At 40.5% G+C, this 17,510-nt stretch overlaps 1 protein-coding gene across 5 annotated transcripts; it reads right to left on the bottom strand.

Annotated features, from left to right (window-relative positions):
• Positions 1-416: 416 nt before the first annotated feature.
• On the bottom strand, positions 417-17,480 carry LOC123999568 (spindlin-Z-like). 5 transcript variants are annotated; one of them, XM_046305469.1, is made up of 7 exons: positions 17,328-17,480; positions 8,929-9,070; positions 8,611-8,729; positions 7,868-7,913; positions 5,485-5,747; positions 3,319-3,552; positions 417-1,774 (listed from the first exon to the last, which is right to left on the bottom strand). In XM_046305469.1, exons 3-7 carry the CDS (start codon positions 8,663-8,665, stop codon positions 1,575-1,577), a joined length of 798 nt encoding a protein of 265 aa, XP_046161425.1. In that variant the 5' UTR covers positions 8,666-8,729; positions 8,929-9,070; positions 17,328-17,480; the 3' UTR covers positions 417-1,574. The 5 variants fall into 5 exon arrangements, with proteins under 5 accessions (XP_046161425.1, XP_046161426.1, XP_046161428.1 ...); XM_046305470.1 differs by having other exon boundaries at positions 8,611-8,700; XM_046305472.1 differs by lacking the exon at positions 7,868-7,913.
• Positions 17,481-17,510: the final 30 nt, after the last annotated feature.

The raw sequence follows: 17,510 nt of genomic DNA, 5'->3' as shown, positions 1-17,510 counted from the left end.
AAAATATGGCAAATAAAAGTCTAATTGAGGCTAGTAACCTTTCCTTGAGTACAATATTACACACACTCTATAAAGTGGGTGTTGCTTTTAAAGTTTTGAATACTTGTTGTGAATTAACAGTTGTGTGAAGATTTTAGAAACACTTTAGTATTGTTGTAGTGGTACTGCTGAATTTAGAACACTTTTGAGGAGCTGGTTTGAAGCTTTAGTTTCCAAATACTTTGCAGTGCTTTCACCATACTATCTTTATTATTTTTAAAGGCATGATAAAACAGTTTACTAAAAGGTTACTATGCCAATTAAACAGAAAGTCTGTTTAACACAAAGACAGAGGTGAAGAAGAAGTCTCTAAATAATGTATAACAATGAAAGTAAAAAGTAAACAAATATAGAAAATATGCTTGACCCCCCCCCCCCAAAAAAAGGTAAACATATGACTACAGGAACGATAATAACAAACATAAGTATTATCTGAATAATTATAATAATTATTGCTGTTATTATGATTGGATAATGAATGATAAGGGTAGAGGGCTTTGGCAAGGCCTAATGAACAAACTCAGTCTCAGGACTACAGATTAACGTTCTCACTGGTCAATCATTCTGAATAGTGTTTGTTGAGAATGTTCAACATATAATTATTATTAAAAGGCTAAACTTATAAAGACAACTGCGTAAATGTTTTCTGAGTGGATTCTTTGAAATTAGTGCTTCAGATAAAACTGCAAATATCGGAATCAGTATTTAACTATCATTATATATGAACATACATGAAAAAGTTATTGGAAAAAGACAAAGAAACATTTGAATGGTCATGTCCCTCACAAAACAATGGGCATGTCCCTCACAAAACTTCAACAAATGCCTTTGCTCACTGCATATGTTGTTGTGTATCTTTTAACATTACAAACAAACAAATATAATCAGTCAAGGATTGAACAATTCTCTGAGAAACCCAGATAGTAATTCACTTTAAAGGTCACACTAAATATGCAGTGTTCAAATAACGCTGATATCTTTTTCCCGTCCCTCCCCTTACAAAGGGATCTATGTAACAAATCCTTCAGATCTTTACTCTGATAGGGGACAGCCAGTTGCAGAAACAAATAGTCTTCTCAGCCAATCAAGTGGCCAATAACTCAGTTGCAGTGACCCCTCCCCTCTCTCTCTTCTGACTAGATTCTAGAACACGAGATGCTTTAGTAGCAATCCAAAGGCTTCAGTGAAATATCCAATCTAGCTGTCCATCTGTCGCATCTCAAAGAAGCTGTTGCACGAAACGTTCGAGATATATTTAAGAAAAGTTGGTGGATAAGGTAAGGTTCCATGTGGTGATGATGACCATCGTCTTTCCTGCATCCATCATTAACTCCCCAGACAGACCTCCTGTCCTCTAGGCCCAGAGACCCAGTGCCCTTTTCACACTACCGTGCTGACGTAAACCAAACTGTACCACCTCTAACATATTTTCTCATAGTCTTTTCAGCTATGGTGGATGTACGTGTAACCAGGCCAGCCCAGTACAGCTCGATTCGGCTCAGTAGTGTGAAAAGGTCAAAGGGTAAAAGGTCGCCTTAGGAGGTCTTGACAAGGTCGTAGACGTAGATGTGGAAGTCGTCGTCGAACTTGATGAAGTAGACTGAGGGTTTGGCATCCACCTGGTGGATAACCATGCCAGTTCGTTTGGAGCCGTCCTCTTTGGCGTACTCCACCTGTTTCCCCACCAGACTGTCCACTACCTCCCCTGGCTCCCGCTCTGCAGGCGGAGTGTCATCTGGGGGAGAAGAAAATACATACGTTTACCAATTCATTCATTTAGCTTTATTTAACCAGGTTAGTCCAATTGAGATCAAATCAACAGGCAGAGACAACACAGAAACAGGTTTATTGTGGCCTGTCAATGTCAGGTTAAATGAATCCCTAGACTAGCAGAAGAACTGGTGGACCGTTATAGTTTGTTCCTCACAGGAATAAAGGGGGCTCTGTAAAGTAAGTTTACCATAACAATGATGATAGCTTTAATCATTAAGGGAGAACATCAAAGAGTAGGCTATTATCATTATTAAGAGAAGCCTCACCATCCGGAGAGAAATGGACCTGCAAACTTCCCACCTGTCTCTAACAGGACCTGTTCATTTCTTTGAAAGTCTATACTATACCCGATTTGGATTCGAGGTGTACCAAATCCGACCCGAAACATGTAAGAAATGAGATGGATCCGAAAGATAAGAAAATGCTGCTTTATTGCCGCGCAGCCAGCAAAATTGTGTTGACTTGTCTGGCAGTGAAGTTTCACACGTTAATTTTTTGTTGTATCTAAAATAATGGATATGTCTGGTCGACAGCTTGTATTTTTATAATGGCATCTCTATAGGTAGATGGAGAATGTTATGAGGTTCTCTGAAATGTTTTCTTTATTTCCGTTGAAGGAGAATATTTTAATGTGATGTTAGCCTGTCAGTCTGAGAGCAGCACATAATTCTACCTAATATTCTGTATTATTTTATTGTGTGCACTGTGCAACATCAACATTTTGCCTATTTAACTGATTTCATAAAAATGTACTTAGACTCAAAGGTTTGACCAGCAGCAAGCTTCAAATTAAAAAACAATTTTGAATAGGCTACGGAAAGATGGAGGCTATAAAATCGAGTCTCTAATCTGCATTTCCAGATGATTTTCACATTGGGATTAGGTATTTGATTAGGATCCCCATTAGCTGTTGCATAAGCAGCAGCTACTCTTCCTGGGGTCCAACTGTTAAGTATTTAAAACATTTGCACATTGGGATTAGATCTACACTGCTTAGAATTTTATACATTTTCAGAATTTGGTTTTCGGTCTACACTACTAAGTATTTTAAACATTTTCATAGTGGGATTTGGTCTACACTACTTAGTATTTTATACATTTTCACATTGGGATTAGATCTACACTACTTAGTATTTTATACATTTTCACATTGGGATTTGGTCTACACTACTTAGTATTTTATATATTTTCATACTGGGATTTGGTCTACACTGATTAGTATTTTATACATTTTCATACTGGGATTTGGTCTACACTACTTAGTATTTTATACATTTTCACATTGGGATTTGGTCTACACTACTTAGTATTTTATACATTTTCACATTGGGATTTGGTCTACACTGTTTAGTATTTTGTTATAAGAACACTATAGTTGGATGGAGAGATCTGTTTACCTCTCAGATTTTAGTATTACCGTACCTGCATAACATATTATACGCTTTGTAATAAGACAGAGAGTCTCATACATGCTGTCGGCTTTAACTACATTTTTACTGTACTCACTGGAGTCAGGCATGATCCTCAGGTCTCCCTCCTTGTAGTCGTCTAGGAGCTGGTACATGTACAGAACGGGGTCTTTCTCGTAGGTGATGAAGAACCAGGTGTTCATGATGGGGGCTCGGGCCAGAACCATGCCCCTCCACTCGTCTTTAGTCCCGTCCTCCGTCTCAAACATATGCTCTACAGCCTTCCCTATCATCGTGTCGGCCAGGTTGACGTCGCTGGTGCGCGTGGAGGCTGTAATAGGCCAACAAAAATATGGGACAGGGATGATTGGTAGTGAAGCCAACAAGCACTTCAATTACAATTGTTTTGGGGGGGGGGGATTTAACTAGGCAAGTCAGTTAAGAACAAATACTTATTTTCAATGACGGCCTAGGAACAGTGGGTTAACTGCCTGTTCAGGGGCAGAACAACAGATTTGTACCTTGTCAGCTCGGGGGTTTGAACTTGCAACCTTCCGGTTACTAGTCCAACCACTAGGCTACCCTGACGCCCCATTTCTAGCACGAACAAATCTTAGAGAGATTCGCATATGAACATAGAAGAACATTAGAGCACAAAAATAAGCTTGTCTATGATAGTGGTTTATCCACATTGTGTGATCACTAGTCAGTAAATCAATATGTTGAGATAACAATGTTGACACTATATATACACATTTGGAAAGAATTCAGAGCCCTTGACTTTTTCCAAATTTTGTTAAGTTACAGCCTTATTCTAAAATTGATGAAAATATATTTTTTCATCAATCTACACACAATAACCCAAAATGAGAAAGTGTAAGTGCATCCTGTTTCCATTGATCATCCCTGAGATGTTTCTACAACTGGATTGGAGTACACCTGTAGTAAATTCAATTGATTAGACATGATTTGGAAAGGCACACACCTTTCTATATAAAAGGTACCACAGTTGACAGTGCACATTAGAGCAAAAACCAAGCCATGAGGTTGAAGGAATTGTCTGTAGAGCTCCGAGACAGGACTGTGTCGAGGTACAGATCTGGGGAAGGGTACCAAAACATTTCTGCAGAGTTGAATGTCCCCAAGAACACAGTGACCTCAATCATTCTGAAATAGAAGAAGTTTGGAACCATCAATATTCTTCCTAGAGCTGGCCACCTGGCCAAACTTTGCAATCAGGGGAGAAGGGCCTTGGTCAGGGAGGTGACCAAAAACCTAATTGTCACTCTGACAGAGCTACAGAGTTCCTCTGTGGAGATGGGATAACCTTCCAGAAGGACAACCATCTCTGCAGCACTACACCAATCAGGCCTTTATGGTAGAGTGGCCAGACAAAAGCCACTCCTCAGTAAAATGCACATGACAGTCCGCTTGGAGTTTGCCAAAAGGCACTTAAAGGACTCTCAGACAAGATTCTCTGGTCTGATGAAACCAAGACTGGTTTCATTTGGCCTGAATGCCAAGCGTCACGTCTGGAGGAACCCTGGCAGAATCCCTACAGTGAAGCATGGTGGTGGCAGTATCATGCTGTGTAGATGTTTTTCAGCGCCAGGGACTGGGAGATTAGTCAGGGAGACCTTTGATTAAAACCTGCCCCAGAGCGCTCAGGACCTAAAACTAGGGCGAAGGTTCACCTTCCAACAGGACAACGACCCTAAGTATACAGCCAAGACAACGCAGGAGTGGTTTCGGGACAAGTCTCTGAATGTCCTTGAGTGGCCCTGCCAGAGCCCAGAGAGACCTGAAAAAGCTGTGCAGCGACTCTCCCCATCCAACCTGAGAGAGCTTCATAGGTTCTGCAGAGAAGAAACTCCCAAAATACAGGTGTGCCAAGCTTGTAACATCATACCCAAGAAGACTCAAATCAAATTTTATTGGTCACATACACATGGTTAGCAGATGTTAATGCGAGTGTAGCAAAATGCTTGAGGCTCGGGGCTGTAATCGCTGCCAAAGGAGCTTCAATAAAGTACTAAGTAAAGGGTCTGAATACTTATGTAAATGTTATATTTTATTCATTTTTTTAAACAAATTTGATAAAATATCTAAAAACCTGTTTTTGCTTTGTCATTATGGGGTATTGTGTGTAGATCGATGAGAGAAAAATGTAATCAATTTTAGAAAAAGGCTGTAATTATACAAAATGTGGAAAAAGTCAAAGGGTCTGAGTACTGTCCGAATGCACAATAGACCAAGTCCATACCTTGACGGTCAGGGAGCACCTCAAGTCCCTGCACCCTCTCATCTTTATGTAGCTCCAGGCCGTAGACACAGTCAAAGCCGTCGTACTTGATGAGGTAAAGCGAGGGGTTGACGGGCACCTGGTCCAGCACCATGCCTTTCCACAGCGACTGAGACGCAGTGTTCCCCTCCTTCCAGATGTGCTGGATACGACAGCCCACCATGTTCCGGCGGGGCACAGACGACGACACCACCTTGTTGGGGCCCATGCTGTTCTTGTGTTTCCTGTACATTTCAGATTTCAGCCAATGAGAAGAGAGGGATTGGGGAAACAAATATCCACATAGCCAATGAAAAGAAGAGGGAAAACCTTTGATAACTGGCTGTCAGTCCTTCACAGTACATTAGCTTCTAGATAAGTCTGGTATTACAGTATATCAAATAGGATACAATATTCAAATAATGAAATACACTATATAAACAAAAGTATAGTGGATTTGACTATTTCAGTCACACACGTTGCTGTATAAAATTGTGCACAGACATGCAATATCCATAGGAAAAACATTGGCAGTAGAATGGCCTAACTGAAGAGCTCAGTGACTTTCAACGTGGCACCGTCATAGGATACCACCTTTCCAACAAGTCAGTTCAACAAATTTCTTTCCCGCTAGAGCTGCCCTGGTCAACTGTAAGTGTTGTTATTGTGAAGTGGAAACGTCTAGGAGAAACAACGGCTCAGCCGCGAAGTGGTAGGCCACACAAGCTCACAGAAGAGGGCCACTGAATGCTGAAGCAGGTAGCGCATAAAAAAGGTATGTCCTCGGTTGCAACACTCACTACCGAGTTCCAAACTGCCTCTGGAAGCAACATCAGCACAATAACTGTTCGTCTGGAGCTTCATGAAATGGGTTTCCATGGCCAAGCAGCCGCACACAAGCCTAAGATCACCATGCGCAATGTCAAGCATCAGCTGGAGTGGTATAAACCTTGCCGGAATTGGACTCTGGAGCAGTGGAAACGTGTTCTCTGGAGTGATAAATCATGCTTCACCATCTGGTAGTCTGACGGTCAAATCTGGGTTTGGAGAATGCCAGGAGAATGCTACCTGCAGGAATGTGTAGTCAATGTGAAATGGCTAGCTAGTTAGCGGTGGTGCACACTAGTGGCGTTTCAATCAGTGACGTCACTTGCTCTGAGACCTTGAAGTAGTGGTTCCCATTGCTCTGCAAGAGCCGCGGCTTTTGTGTAACGATGCTTCGAGGGTGACTTGTGTCCCTGGTTCGCGCCCAGTTCGTGGCGAGGGGACGGACGGAAGGTCTATACTGTTACAAATGCATAATGCCAACTGTAAAGTTTGGTGGAGGAGGAATATTGGTCTTGATCTAGGCCCCTTAGAGTTCTAGTGAAGGAAAATCTTAACGCTACAGCATACAATGACTTCTAGATGATTCTGTGCTTCCAAATTAGTGGCAACAGTTTGGGGAAGCCCCTTTCCTGTTTCAGCATGACAATGCCCCTGTACACAAAGTGATGTCCATACAGAAATGGTTTGTTGAGATCGGTGTGGAAGAACTTGACTGGCCTGCACAGGGCCCTGACCTCAACCCCATCGAACACCTTTGGGATGAATTGGAATGCCGACTGCGAACCTGGCCTAATCGCCATACATCAGTGCTCAACCTCACTAATGCTTGTGGTTGAATGGAGGCAAGTCCCCGCAGCAATGTTCCAACATCTAGTAAAAATCCTTCCCAGAAGAGTGGAGGCTGCTATGGCAGCAAAGGGGTACCAACTCCATATTAATGCCCATGACTTTGGAATGAGATGCTCAACAAGCATGTGTCCGCATACCTTTGGTCATGTGGTGTATGTAGGCCATGGCAATGTATTACAGACAAGATCTGCTTTCTTTCTTTCCCTTGACCTGTCTACAAAAGTCCTTTAAAGATTGTATTCTGTGTGAATATAATATAATAATAATATATGCCATTTAGCAGACGCTTTTATCCAAAGCGACTTACAGTCATGTGTGCATACATTCTACGTAGCCCTGACCATGGTAGTGTCCCTACACAGCTGATCCTAACCCTGACCATGGTAGTGTCCCTACACAGCTGCTACTAACCCTGTATTAACTTCAGCAGGCCACTTAAGACCAGTATCTGATATCAGGTATTCAGCATGGCACTACTAGACTTAATCATTGATTTATCTTAGCAAGCACACCTGATGTTCTCTACCTTGGAAAAACTAAGCAGACAGCAGATGGTTTTAGCCTAGCCTGAAAGCAGCTTTAATGTAATACTACTACACAACATGTATACATTTAGAACAGTTGAATGCCTACATTGGCACAATCACAAAGCTAAGGTAAGTACAGTGCATAAGGATTCCTGGCTTACTTGTGGGAGTCCTTTTTCTTCATGTTTGAAGAAACACCTGTGTGTCCTTAGATAAAAATAAAAAAAACATCACAAAAAAAACATCAAATGTTCTTCTAGTGCAAATGACTGTAGTGAATGTATTCAGTAGCTAATCTACTCTTATCAGTAGGCTAAATGTACCGGATTATATGTGTAACCTGAAGATAACAAGAGCAAACAACAAAGGCTGTGTCCCCCAAATGGCAGCCGATTCCCTATAGGCCAATTAGAGTACTACGTTTGACCAGAGCCTCTAAAGGCCCTGGTCCAAAGTGCACTATAAAAGGAAACAAAAGTTGTGCACTATAACGGGAATAGGTGTCCTCCAGGTGTTTCCAACATCACCAGGCAAGCTCTATCCTGGAACCAGCAAGCCAAAAGGAAAAGAGGACGCCCTCACCAAGAGAATCGGCATGGGGTTGAACGAGCTGGAGAGGATCGTCGATGGCCTATGAGCCCAAAGGAGCGATGGGACTAATTAAGTAAGCAAGTGAGTAATAAAGGAAAAAGGGTGCCATTTGGGACGCCGACAACATCTATAGAGAGCGCAAATGGGATTTGTAGCACAAATGCTCAAATGTCAGCATGTGGAAACAGTGCCAGGGAAACTAAACCAAAGCATGGATTGCTGTCATACAACGTCCATAGACTGCTTACAGGGTACGGAAACCAATATGTAATTTTCAAATGTAGGTGTACTATCCCTTTAAAGCCAAACTAACCTGCATCGGCTCTGGATCTCTGGCCGGGCGCACTCTTCCCGAATGGGGTCTTCATTCATCAGGGTATAGTGGAGCAGTCTAGCTGCCAGACTAGGGTGAAAATATCTATGGTACCAGGTCTGGGGTGTAAAAATGCCAACGTAATGAAAACATTAATGATTTATGTTATAGCCCAGAGAGATGGACGATAGCCAGGGAATACATCTGAATAGAAGAGTCCAGTCAGAGGAAGGTAACAAGTCAGAAAGTTAAAATCTATATATGGCAACCAATTCAGAAAATGGAAACAGGCAGGGAGGGAAAAAAGAAAGTGTCTACCCAGTGCAGGCAGATAACGGGGATAAGGACGGATTATCTTTGATATCCAATCCAGATTGTCCACGGTTGGTTGAGGACTGACTTCGGGGCAGGCTAATGTTTCTGTTCAGGGATGATGATCACGTCAGGACTCTGGGTAGACCTGCAAACCAAAATAAATGCTGATATACATGTGAAAATATTCAGTCACTTTAACCTCTTCAGTCTACCCTCTACTTTTTCGAACATTCTGTTAAAAATCGCGCAACATTTCAGCGCCCTGCTACTCATGCCAGGAATATAGTATATGCATATGATTAGTATGTGCGGATAGAAAACACTCAGACGTTTATAAAACTGGTTAAATCACGGCTGTGACTTTAACAGAACGTGCAGGAAAATCTGATCACTGAAAGTGGAAAAATATATCCATCCGCCGCTTCAACCCATTGTTATGGGCGAAAGACATTAAATAGGGCTGAGGTTGCAGTACCTACAGCTTCCACACGATGTCAACAGTCTTGTCATTTGCAAATTGTTTGTTTCTTGGTCAAACGAACAAGAGACAGGCTTTTTTTTCAGGTCTCCGACCGGATATTTTGGTTGAGAAATACACGGACAGTATTTCAAGACGGACCCCTATAGAAAACACTTCGTCTCGTGATTAATTTGATCGCTTATTAACGTTTACTAATACCTAAAGTTGCATTACAAAAGTTTTTCGAAGTGTTTTGTGAAAGTTTATCGACGACTTTTTGAATTTTAAAAAATGACGTTACGTTATGAAACACTATTTTTTTCGGTTTATCACACAGTCTTCATAGATCGATATCTAGGCTATATATGGACCGATTTAATCTAAAAAAAGACCCAATAGTGATTATGGGACATCTAGGAGTGCCAACAAAGAAGATGGTCAAAGGTAATGAATGTTTTATATTTTATTTGTGCGGTTTGTGTAGCGCCGACTATGCTAATTATTTTGTTTATGTCCCCTGCGGGTCTTTTGGGGTGTTACATGCTATCAGATAATAGCTTCTCATGCTTTCGCCGAAAAGCATTTTAAAAATCTGACTTGTTGCATGGATTCACAACGAGTGTAGCTTTAATTCAATACCCTGCATGTGTATTTTAATGAACGTTTGAGTTTGAACTAATACTATTAGCATTTAGCGTAGCGCATTTGCATTTCCAGAGCTCTAGATGGGACGCCTGCGTGCCAGGTAGGAGCAAGAGGTTAATGTCGAATTTTGCACTTAATCTAAATAAAAAAAATTGGAAAGCTTTGTGTTTGTTTACCTAGCCTATTTCAAACCAAAGCAGGCTCCCCAAACATTTGGGCTAAAACATCAAGATGAAAAAAATTATAAAGGAACCCCTTCCATCCCACTTGTGTGGAAATGTCAGGATTAAACTAGTCCTGTCCTGTCAGTTCTACTCATAGAATTAGAATGATTCATGAATCAGCCAGGAAACATTAAATCATGCATAGAATCTATTCATGAATAATTCTAATTCTATGCTAGACCACTATAACAGCTGGTACCTTCTCTGCACTGCAGACTAGGCCTATATACAACAACTCATTCATATGTTGCAGTCTTGTTTTAGGCCAACATGAGATCAAATCAGAAGCGTGACTATCCGGACTGATTCCTGTAAAACCGCTCACAACACAAGCCTTTTCACAAACCACCAGATCAATAATGCCACATCTGCCATCTGTTTATAGTTGACAGCGAGGGCTGTTATACTTACTCTTGGAATAAAAAGCATGCTCAATGGAGGATCTCCATCTAAAAGCGTTATTTTTTTGTCTAAGAAATGGAATAGGTCTACAGTATGTTTAATCTGTAGCATGAACAGCACCATCTAGAGGTCAGAACCTGGTAATATCAGGATGTAGGATGGGACATAAACCTAACAGCACACAATTTGGGAACAATCTGAGATGGTGGGTGTCAAAGTCCTCTTTCTTCTGCTTTTTGAGGTGGATGACCCAGTAGCCATGTGTTCCTCCACATTTTTTAAGTGAAAGACAAAAAATGTGAGGCATTTATGGCAGTTGGGCATGTTGAGCCTGCTCTGTGAATGTTTTTACTGACAATAACCAAAATACAAAGAATTCAAGTACTGATCTCTCTGGTTCCTCTCCTATGCTGGGTGAAATGCAGGCAATACTGTACAGTGCCTTCAGAACATATTCATAGCCCTTGACTTATTCCACATTTTGTTGTGTTACAGCTTGAATTCTAAAATGGTTTAAATATATTTTTTCTCACCCATCAACACACAATACGTAATGACAAAGTGAAAGCATGTTTTTAGAAATTGTATGCATTGAAAAATGAAACACAGAAATATCTCACTCCAAAGAGTTAATACTTTGTAGAATCACCTTTGGCAGCGATTACAGCTGTTAGTCTTTCTGGGTAAGTCTCTAAGAGCTTTCCACACCTGGATTGTGCAACAATTGCCCATTATTCAATTCAAAATTCTTCAAACTCTGCCAAATTGGATGTTGATCATTGCTAGACAACCATTATCAGGTCTTGCCATTGATTGTCAAGTATATTTAAGTCAAAACTGTAACTCTGACACTCAGGAACATTCACTGTCTTATTGGTAAGCAACTCCAGTGTTCATTTGGCCTTGTGTTTTAGGTTATTGTCGTGCTGAAAGGTGAATTCTTCTTCAGGGGTCTGGTGGAAAACAGACTGAACCAGATTTTGCCTGTGCTAAGCTCCAATCCATGTATTTTTTATCCTGAAATACTACCCAGTACTTAATGACTACATGCATACCCATAACATGATGCAGCAACCACTATGCTTGAAAATATGGAGAGTGGTACTCGGTAATGTGTTGTATTTGGATTTGCCCCAATCATAACACTTTGTATTCAGGACATCAAGTTAATTGCATTGTTTTTTTTTTTTGCAGTATTACTTTAGTAACTTGTTGCAAGCAGTATGATGTTGTCTTTGCCTAACAATGTTTGTACCATGTTCGTGCTGTTTCCATGTGTTGCTACCGTGTTATTGTCATGTGTTGCTACCATGTTGTGTTGTCATGTTAGGACTCTTTATGTAGTGTTGTGGTGTCTCTCGTCGTGATGTGTGCTTTGTCCTATTTTTCATGATCTCAGTCCCCATCCCTGCAGGAGGCCTTTTGCCTTTTGGTAGGGGATCATTGTAAATGAGAATTTGTTCTAAATTTAAACTTTAAACATCCCAAGGAGCACTGTGCAAGCGATAATATTGAAATGGAAGGAGTATCAGACCACTGCAAATCTACCAAGACCTGGCCGTCCCTCTAAACTTTCAGCTCATACAAGGAGAAGACTGATCAGAGATGCAGCCAAGAGTCCCATGATCACTCTGGATGAACTGCAGAGATCTACAGCTGAGGTGGGAGACTCTGTCCATAGGACAACAATCAGTCGTATATTGCACAAATCTGGCCTTTATGGAAGAGTGGCAAGAAGAAAGCCATTTCTTAAAGATATCCATAAAAAGTGTTGTTTAAAGTTTGCCACAAGCCACCTGGGAGACACACCAAACATGTGGAAGAAGGTGCTCTGGTCAGATGAAACCAAAATTGAACTTTTTGGCAACAATGCAAAACGTTATGTTTGGCGTAAAAGTAACACCCTGAACACACCATCCCCACTGTCAAACATGGTGGTGGCAGCATCATGGTTTGGGCCTGCTTTTCTTCAGCAGGGACAGGGAAGATGGTTAAAATGGATGGGAAGATGGATGGAGCCAAATACAGGACCATTCTGGAAGAAAACCTGATGGAGTCTGCAAAAGACCTGAGACTGGGACGGAGATTTGTCTTCCAACAAGACAATAATCCAAAACATAAAGCAAAATCTACAATGGAATGGTTCAAAAATAAACATATCCAGGTGTTAGAATGGCCAAGTCAAAGTCCAGACCTGAATCCAATCGAGAATCTGTGGAAAGAACTGAAAACTGCTGTTCACAAATGCTCTCCATCCAACCTCACTGAGCTCGAGCTGTTTTGCAAGGAGGAATGGGAAAAAATGTCAGTCTCTCGATGTGCAAAACTGATAGACATACTCCAAGCGACTTACAGCTGTAATCGCAGCAAAAGGTGGCGCTACAAAGTATTAACTTAAGGGGGCTGAATAATTTTGCACGCCCAATTTTTCTGTTTTTGATTTGTTAAAAAAGTTTGAAATATCCAATAAAGGTCGTTCCACTTCATGATTGTGTCCCACTTGTTGTTGATTCTTCACAAAAATATACAGTTTTATATCTTTATGTTTGAAGCCTGAAATGTGGCAAAAGGTCGCAAAGTTCAAGGGGGGCGAATACTTTCGCAAGGCACTGTATACTCACTACCGGTCAAAAGTTTTAGAACACCTACTTATTTGTACTCTTATCTACATTGTAGAATAATAGTGAAGACATTAAAACTATGAAATAACACATATGGAATCATGTAGTAACCAAAAAAAGTGTTAAACAAAATCTAAGTATATTCTATATTTGAGATTCTTCAAATAGCCACTCTTTGCCTTGATGACAGCTTTGCACAGTCTTGGCATTCTCTCAAGCAGCTTCACCTGGAATGCTTTTCCAACAGTCTTGAAGGAGTTCCCACATATACTGAACACTTGTTGGCTGCTTTTCCTTCACTCTATGGTCTGACTCATCCCAAACCATCTCAAGTTGGTTGAGGTCAGGGGATTGTGGAGGCCAGGTCATCTGATGCAGCACTCATCACTCTGCTTGGTAAAATAGCTCCTACACAGCCTGGAGGTGTGTTCAGTCATTGTCCTGTTGAAAAACAAATGATAGTCCCACTAAACCCAAACCAGGCATCCCATTGCAGAATGCTGGTTAAGTGTGCCTTGAATTCTAAATAAAATCACAAACTGCGTCACCAGCAAAGCACCCCCACACCATCACACCTCCTCCTCCATGTTTCATGGTGGGAAATTCACATGCAGAGATCATCCGTTCACCCACACCACGTCTGATAAGACACGGCGGTTGGAATCCTGACCAAAGGACACATTTCAACCGGTCTAATGTCCATTGCTCGTGTTTCTTGGCCCAAGCAAGTCGCTTATTATTATTGGTGTTCTTTAGTAATGGTTTCTTTCCAGCAATTCAACCATGAAGGCTTGATTCACAGTCTCCTCTGAACAGTTGATGTTGAGATGTGTCTGTTACTTGAACTCTGTGAAGCATTTATTTGGACTGCAATTTTCTGAGGCTGGTAACTCCAATGAACTTATCCTCTGCAGCAGAGGTAACTCTGGGTCTTCCATTCCTGTGTCAGTCCTCATTCCTGTGGCGGTTTCATCATTTAGCGTTTGATGGTTTTTGCGACTGCACTTGAAGAAACTTTCAAAGTTCTTGACATTTTTCGTATTGACTGACCTTCATGTCTTAAAGTAATGATGCTGTAATTTCTCTTTGCTTACTTGAGCTGTTCTTGCCATAATATGGACTTTTACCAAATAGGGCTATGTTCTGTATACCCCACCTACCTTGTCACAACCAAACTGATTGGCTCAAACACATTAAGAAGGAAAGACATTCCACAAATTAACTTTTAAGAAGGCACACCTGTTAATTGAAATGCATTCCAGGAGACTACCTAATGAAGCTGGTTGAGGGAATGACAAGAGTGTGCAAAGCTGTCATCAAGGCAAAGGGTGGCTATTTGAACAATCTCAAATACAAAGTAGATTTTGATTTGTTTAACACTTTTTTGGTTACTACATGACTCCATGTGCTATTTCATTGATTTTATGTCTTCACTATTATTCTACAATGTAGAAAACAGTAAAAAGAAAGTACCTTGAATGAGTAGGTGTTCTAAAGCTTTTGGCCAGTAGTGTGTATATATATATATATATATATATAGTATATATATATAAAAATAATGTATTATATATACACACACACACACATACACACATACATACATACATACATACATATATATATATATATAATACAGGCTGCCTTCAGGTTCCCCTCAGTCATGTAGGTTAGTATTGTGGAGTAACTACAATGTTGTTGATCCATCCTCAGTTCTCTTGATCACAGCCATTTAACGCCAACTGTTTTAAAGTCCACATTGGCCTCATGGTGAAATCCCTGAGCAGTTTTCTTCCTCTCCAGCAACTTAGTTAGGAAGGATGCCTTAGTGTATTGAAACACCATCCTAAGTGTAATTAATAACATCACCATGCTCAAAGGGATATTCAATGTCTGTTTCTTTTTTTACCCATCTACCAATAGGTGACCTTCTTTATGAGGCATTGGAAAACCTTCCTGGTCTTTGTGGTTGAATCTGTGATTGAAATTCACTGCTCGACTGAGGTACCAGATAATTGTATGTGTGGGGTAGAGATGAGGTAGTCATTCAAAATTCATGTTAAACACTATTATTGCAAATTATTATGTGACTTGTTATGCACATTTTTACTTCTGAATTTATTTAGGCTTGCCATAACAAAGGGGTTGAATACTTACTGACTCAAGACATTTCAGCTTTTCATTTTTTTTAAATGAATTAGTAAAAAAATATAAAAACATAATTCCACTTTGACATTATGGGGTATTGTGTGTAGGCCAGTGATGAAAAAAAATCTATATTAAATCAATTTTAAAAGTTAAGGGGTGTGGGGACTTTCTGAAGGCACTTTATATGGCATTTCTGCATGTAATCTCCAAAAAAAAGACATCCCGACTTGCCCGACAGCAACTGATTCATCCCTGAGTAGTTTCGAAAACCTGACCCAAGGAAACATTGTCAAAATTAATGTTTGATTAGACTAAGGCAGAATGAATGGCCTCATGCCAACTGTCATCCATTTGTGCAGATATTTTCCAAACACGAAATGGATTAGCCTAATCAACTTGTAATGCGTCTACTTCAGGGGGTCTTCAATATTTTCTTGCCCAGGGACCTCCACCCAGGCAAACCAGCGAACCCGATTATGTTAGCAAAAAATGTGTTGTACATCTTGTCTTATCATCGAGTGAATGGCAAGTTGTAATCGACATTTTAAAATTAATAGATGTTAGATCGTTTAAAAAAAATATATGTTACACATTATTATTGGAAGAAGTGTAAACTCTAACATAGCCCATGAGATAGAAAGGTAACTCCAAACACATTTTCACTAATAGCGCAGCTGTTCAGCTGGTTAAACAAAAGGTTAGCCATGTTTTGGTCAAGAAATCTTAATCTTACACAGCCGATACTCGCGGGTGCTTTTTCAAAGTCTATGTCAGATACTCCCGTGAGTGTAATTGACTCCATTGAGTGTAATTTGCTCAACATTAGGAGTTGAGAAATAAAGTTGACATCATAAAAACATGTGTATGCCCCTCTTCTCTACTGTAGGTATGCAATTCAAAATTAGTTTATTCTGTTGTTGCTAGTGATATTCATATATATATCATTATTTTCGGAATATTTTCGCTGACCTTTAGGCGACCCCCGAATACCTCTGGTCTACTTTCTCCTTTGTAAATGCTCAACAGACTGGCATCAAATATAGGACACAAATGAACACATATGATAAATAGCTGTCAGAGTCCCCGCCCCACCTCACTTGACACTGAATTAATAGTCTGTCGGGCAGATGAGTTGATCGTGATTCATGACATTGTGCAGTCAATGTGACCTTTGCTTTGGTTGCTAGATAGGAAGCTTGGGACTGTGTCCACAGACTGAGGAACTCGGCACAATGCCGCAAGATCATTTAACAGTTGTTAGGTTGGACAGATTGTTACAACAAACGGAAATCCTTGGTAGCTAGCTAGTTACATTGAAGTACAAAAAGTTACCACAGTTTATAAGATAGTAAGTATCAGTTTAGTTAGCTACGTAAAAACAATTATTTGTTGTTTTGCACATTTGCATACAACACTGTTTTCAACTTGTCTTTGGCTGGGCAATCTAACGTTAGTCTTTGAAGCAGTCTAGCCAAATCTGTTGGTGAAACAGATTTTCCTTTACATTAGCTAGCTGGCTAACAAACAAACCAAACTAACTAGACCTAGCTAGTTAACTTCGTAACCAGTTCTTCTGGATCAAGTGATTGCTTCATCGATTGAAGACATCACAACACAATGTCTTGCAATGTAAGATAAATGCCGTCTGCAACCAGCACCGTACATGAGCTACACTAGTGGTCAGTGTCAGCCATATTTACTATCCCCGCAGTCGAACCAACAGGGACCATACTCTGGCTGACAAGAAACACATTTTCAAATGAAGACAAATGCCCCAAACCAGTCTCCTTTCCACCCCAGTTTTGAAGAGTCGTGTTACGCGCTCGCATAGAGACCTTTTGAATTCATGTTTGTGGCTGGCTTCCTGTGTGTGAGAATAGCTGTTTGTGTTTCGGAATATCTTACCCGCTTTATTGTGAAATTATAGCAAGATATTTTCCTATCCCGCTTTCTCCCCTGTGCCTCAGTCAGTATCCGTTTGATGGCAACCCTGATTACTGACAAAAACCATCCCCTCCCCTTGCTCTGCCAAAAAGTGTTACAGCACGATACATAATTGGTGCAATAAATTCTGTCTTCCTGCAAAAT

Source organism: Oncorhynchus gorbuscha, linkage group LG16, assembly GCF_021184085.1.
Source record: "Oncorhynchus gorbuscha isolate QuinsamMale2020 ecotype Even-year linkage group LG16, OgorEven_v1.0, whole genome shotgun sequence".
In the NCBI taxonomy this organism is placed as follows: domain Eukaryota; kingdom Metazoa; phylum Chordata; class Actinopteri; order Salmoniformes; family Salmonidae; genus Oncorhynchus; species Oncorhynchus gorbuscha.
The sequence above is the reverse complement of the archived record's forward strand: the minus strand, read 5'-3'. Positions and strand labels throughout refer to the sequence as shown.